This window comes from Pygoscelis adeliae, unplaced genomic scaffold (assembly GCF_000699105.1).
Source record: "Pygoscelis adeliae isolate BGI_AS28 unplaced genomic scaffold, ASM69910v1 Scaffold38, whole genome shotgun sequence".
Taxonomy (NCBI): Eukaryota; Metazoa; Chordata; class Aves; order Sphenisciformes; family Spheniscidae; genus Pygoscelis; species Pygoscelis adeliae.
In genome coordinates, this window is record NW_008825614.1 from 16,880,634 (window position 1) to 16,886,398 (window position 5,765).

Sequence of the window (5,765 nt, forward strand, 5' to 3'; positions counted from 1 at the left end):
AAAAACCATACATAAAAACAAAGAGTTATTTCAGTAGCACAAAGACTACCTTAAATATATCAAAGTAAGTCTAAGGAGAGTTAATGCAACTGAAAAAAAAAAAAATGAAATGAAGACCTGCATGGCACACAGTCAGTGTTTTCATCAACACTGTTGATAAGCTCTAAGTCTCTAAATGTAGTAGTAGAGCATTGGTTGGTTTGGATTAATTTTTTAATTCTGAAGTTACATTAAAAAAAAACAGTTGTAGCAATTCTTTTGAGCTGCTAGTTTCACGAGGAAAAAGTCCCTTTCAAAATTTCAATAAATATGCTGACATGTAAAGTTAGTTGAGGTTGTCATGCAAGACAAGTTACATAACCAAGACCAACTCAATCTTTATAATAAAGGCAACTTGCATTCAAAAATGAACTTTACCCTTACAATTTTATTCAAAGGGTAAACATGAATTAACCCAGCTGTTTACCTGAATTACAAAAGTAACATGATTCAATATGAAAATAAGAAACTGTCTACAAATCTCTGACAGTAATAAATTGCAATATACAATGCATACAGGAGTTATACAGAGCAACAAACTCTTGTACAAAACAAAAATACTTTAATACCTTTAAAATCCAATTTTTTTTTAAAATCATCATGAAAAAGATTTGAGTCAGAACTCACACCTCAATTAGTCAAGCTTCATGTAGCTACATTACAGCTATTTAATATACAAAGAGATAAATCTCTTCACCAGTCATTAAAACTGCCTCTTCGTTAGAGTTGCACAGCTTTTCTGTCTCGTGTTCCCAGATCCAAAGTTTTCTTCAAATCATGAGAACTGAATTTGTTGAACACCAGAGATCTAGAAAAAGAAAATGCAAGCTTACATTCAAATGCACCTTTTCTGAAACTGCATTGCAGCTAGCAGCCTTGAATTGTCACAGTGTTGGAATGTCGCCACCAAAGGACTCAATAAAATTCATCCACATCTTTCGGAACAGGGCAGCTGAATTAGCATTTGAATTTTAGCAGCAGAAGGGAGAGTAGGGGATGGGATACAGTACCTGTTGGTACGATGTTGTGTAGACCATAACGTTCTGCTGTTGACCGTCTGTAGTTATTAAGCCTGCTGGCAACTGGTTAGCTGAAAGAAGGAGCATTTTAAGGAAGTTAGACATGAACTGCAGGATACACAGAGCCTTGTTTGATGTGTCTGTCACCAGTAAATAACCTTTAATTGTGGTCCACTCCAAGACTATGGAGTCATTCCTCTCCTGACAGCTACCATCCTGCACTGCATATAGACAAACTTGTTACTGAGTGTTACAAGTAAACAAGTTTATTCCCATTAAGAAGAAACACTTAAGAAACAAAATTCAACTTAATTTTGCATCAGATAATCTAACAGTAAGATTGCACCTTGTTCTTCCCCTGTACATATCTGAAGCAGAACATACACAGCTGTACACTGGCGAACGGAGTGGAGTTTGCCATCCCGACCACTGAAAAAGCAACCTCCAGCATTCAATATCCCGAGAAACCTGGAGAATTCAGTTTGTTTTGTTTAGACATATGGTTAGCACTTGAGCATACATGTGTGAGGAACTCAATGAAAACGTTGCGGTTCTTTATAAAACAGGATCCATCAAGGACTCCATAATGTGGAAGCCCCATGGAAGGCAGCAGAGATGAACAGAGACAGGCAACGACTAAAAAAAATAAAATGTCAGAGCCTGACATTACGTTGGTTGACTTCAGCATGCCCTTCAGGTACACACAAGAGCTCTGAATTTCATAGAGTAGAGAGGAGGCCGATGAACGGAGTAAAAAGTACTGCTGAGATTTAGAGAGAAAACACAGGGAGTGACGCTCTAAGATAAACCTTTACAATAACACGTACATTGAGCTCTGCGGCATTCAGAGGAGGTATGTTACAACTGCTACTTGGAAGCAAAGCAGCAAAACTCTTAAGTTGTAAGTTAAGTCACCGTAGCATAACATTCTCCGCTAGGAGACAGACAACGGGGCTTTCTTCTTTCTGAAGTATGGCTGTAACTATGTATAAATAAGACTTATAACCCATAAAAAAAATTCTGAAAACACAGTATAATCTTAACAGCTTTCATTTGAAAGCTGATGCTTGGGGGTTTTTAAATTGGAGTTTTGGTTGGTTCCCCCCCCCGTTCTTTATTGTAATACTGAAGTTGGAATTTAAAAGAGATGCATTAAGATCATAGTGAGAAGTGGCTCTGGCAGGTCCAAAATTTTACTGCCCTTTGATGCGCATGTTCTACATCCAACAGAGCTTAATGCCAAGCCTCTGACCCAGCCCTGGCATTAGGCTAAGACAAAGAGCTAAGGGTTGTGCCCCAGTAGCACAGCTATCGCTGTGCTCCTGCAGTGAGACCATTGTTGGGAATAGATCTATAGCTGCCCCTATGGAGACAAACACCTGCAGCACTTGTCACGATCAGTTATTTTACAGAAAAGTTTTTTTCCTCCTCCTACTCCTGCAACATCTCCTTTGCATCCTGCCAAGACTTAATATTCATTTCCAAAGTTGCTCTTTTCAAATCACAGCAAATTAAGGCTTATTTCAGAGCACCCTGAGGCTCCGGGGCCTGAGATATTTGAACAAGTGACTAGGAGCAGATCTTCAGCCTTCTGCTGTTTAACAGGGATGATGCCAAATTTGAGAAGGAGACAGAGGATCCACAGATGTAAGGGGATTCCTTTTTTCTGGTTTCCATTTTCTGGTGGGCTAAGCAGAGCATGAGCATCCAGAGGAGAAACTTTTTGTGAATTTGCCTCTTTGCCCATATGAAACAAGATATTGGACGCAAACACAATCAGAGGTTTCCAGCTATATATTCTCCCTCAACTCTTGAGCTGCAGTTTAAATGCTTGAAGTGCAAATCAGAATATATACAAAACAAAGCTTTTAGAACAATTTCTATATATTTATTTGACAAGCTTCCAAGCCGGACAGACTCCCAACAGCTGCAATCCAGAAACCATTAGCAACACACCCAAGATAAGTAAGTTGGGCCTATAGTTGTGTCTTATTACTGCTGAATCAGAGCTATTAAATGTGAGTGAGTATGGATAAGAGTTTACTATTTGCATTGCCTAATCTTTAATTATAAAATTAAAATAGTCATATTTAAAAAAAAAAGCTTTCTTTAAGTCCCCTGCAATATTTAGGTTTAGATTCTCAATTTCCAGCCAGTTTTATGAGCTTATCTTCCAGGTTAGGAGAGACCCAAAAAGTCTGTACTGTTTTATACAGCCAAAGTCATCATACTGGGAGCAAAGTGTGCTTCAGACCCTGAATAGGTCATTTCAGTCCTCACGCTTTGAATTTTTGCTAGTTCAGTAGTTTACCAGTGATTTTAACAGAAGATTTATCAGATACTTGAAAAACTAAATCTCATCAGTAGATATGACTAGAGCTGTGCCTCCTAATTCTTCTTGTATCAGCTTCAAGATTACCAGCCCGTAACACTTAAAAGCCAAGGTGAAGACTACGTGCAAGAATCCAGCATCAACAAAACCAACGCAAAGTCCCAACAAGTGTCAGGCTTTAATTCACAATATAAGGAAGAAAAACTACAGTGAATGCATATGATGCTCCTCGCCCTACACCTTTTAGTTGCCAATCTGTGCATTCTTTTGAATATAAGAAATACTAAGGGTTTTAGAGTTATACGAAGATGATGTTCTTCTCTGGCTCATTTCTCAAAGACGAGCTCCTCAAGTCATCAAGCGGAGTTTATCTTACTTTTTCGCCAACAGTCTTGCAAGTAGAACGCATGTGGCCTAAATATGTAGCTACGCAGGGTCGGGGGGGGAATAAAGAAAAAAAAGTTTGCACCTTTCATTACAATCTGGTTTAAGTGTAGAGAAGAAATACTGGCACTAATGTATGCACATTTAAAAATCTTCCACAGTTGACATTAGCTATTACTAGAGTGTCATCATTTATCACTATATTACTTCATTCTGACCATAAATTCTACTGACTGGGAGGAGGTTATCTGAGCACAGGTTATCGCCCAGACATCTCAAATGAAAATCTCAATGGATCACAGGTGTAACATGTGGCCAGTCCAGGATGTATTCCTCAAGTAAGAATTCTGATGTCTAAAGGAAGTGCTGTTTTTAGAAAAGCCACAGTAATAATACAATAAATTAAAACATATTACTTACTAAATGCTTCCTCTGTGAGCTCCTCACTTAGACCGTCTCCAGTTGTAACTGTTCCCCCAATTCCCTTTTCTCCTTTCATTGCCTGGTGAGGGGCGGGGGGAAAGGAAAAAAGAAAGAAAGAAAGAAATGTATTAGAGTACAGTTGGCTTGAGATTGTTTCAAGACCCCAGAAGCTCTAGCCAAGGTTTGGAACTTGCAGAAAAGTCACTATGCAGCAGCTGGCGTTTGAAATCCAAGACCTGTAAAACTCTATTGGATTTAAGAACACGCGTAGTACAAGAATACACAAAGGCTGTTTTTCATCTTAGCCATACTCCTCAAAAACTCTGCAAACTAGGATTGTGTAGTTCTAAGAAAGGCTTTCACCTTCTGCAGAAAGCCGAAGATCTGCAGTGATACAGAAGAAGCAGTTAAGAGCATTTACAAGAAATCACAGAATCGCAGAACTACTGAGAACGAGCAACATTTGCTTACCAACCACACACAAGTGCCATCATCATACAACTAAGAGTTGACATTTAAAACCAAGATATTGGATTTCTTTTCCCACATCAAGGACTACAGCCAGAAAGGATACCAGCACAGAAAGCCAAGGCTCCCAGTCATCTGCATGCAGTTTTACAAGTACAAAGTTTGATGCCCTATGCTATTACATAAGAACATCTAAGAAAATAATATAGGTATAAAAAGTATTCTCTGCAACTGTTTGATGTAGACTAAATACTAAGCTACAAAACAGAAACATTTCACTATATACAGTGTCCTGAAGACAGAACTAGCTGGAATGGAGGTTTAAAACTGATGAGCAAAACCATCCAATCCATCCATCCAATTAAAACCCAGTCCTGCTACTCTGCTAGCACAGCATATATATCTGCAAAAATGGCCACTTCAGAATGAAAGTAGCATAGACCCACTTCAGACTTCTCCAGAAGTACTGAAACCAGTTAGGCACTACTTGCTTTTTTAATTAAAGCACATACAGCACTTTGATGGCACATGCAACTGCTACACAGAACTGGAAAAAGGTAGCACACAGCAGTACTTCAACTTTTAGGTTATACCTCCTGTTACTCAGTTATCACAGCAAATGACCTTCTGGGAAGGGGAAGCTTCAAGTGCTATCAGCGAACTAAGTATCATTAGTGAGTCTGACCCCATTAATTAAAAAAAACTTAGGTTTACAGAACAAAAAGTTTGAAGAGCATCTTTATCTAGAGCACTGCCAATTTAGACATACCTGCTTCACTCATGCCAGTAAAACCAAGCAGCCATACCAACAGAGGGATCCACGTTTAAAAAAAAAAAACAACAAACTAATTTGCTTTGAGGTTTTTTTCCCAGGGTTATTTTAACCCTGAACAACTTCTTCGTTCAGGACTATGAGGAAGAGAGGTCACTGGATAAAAATACCTTTTATTTGTTTGGTTAAATCTGGTATTCTGAGGTAAAAAAACACCAAAGTAAAGAAGCAAGCAAGCAGACAGGAGGCAGGGGAACAGGGGACCAGAACAAAAAACCCAAACAGAAGCAACTTCTTTTTCAAAAAGTTTAAGTTGCTGCAAGGAAGG

At 38.6% G+C, this 5,765-nt stretch overlaps 1 protein-coding gene across 1 annotated transcript in view; it reads right to left on the reverse strand.

Annotated features, from left to right (window-relative positions):
• Window positions 1–203: 203 nt before the first annotated feature.
• NFYB (nuclear transcription factor Y, beta) overlaps window positions 204–5,765 on the reverse strand; it is a 17,426-nt gene continuing 11,864 nt past the window's right edge. Inside the window, exons 5-7 of the mRNA XM_009332957.1 lie at window positions 4,195–4,276; window positions 1,050–1,129; window positions 204–847 (exon numbers count right to left, since the gene is read on the reverse strand). Coding sequence (XP_009331232.1) covers window positions 815–847; window positions 1,050–1,129; window positions 4,195–4,276 — 195 coding nt within the window. The 3' untranslated portion in view covers window positions 204–814. The remainder of the gene's footprint in view (window positions 848–1,049; window positions 1,130–4,194; window positions 4,277–5,765) is intronic.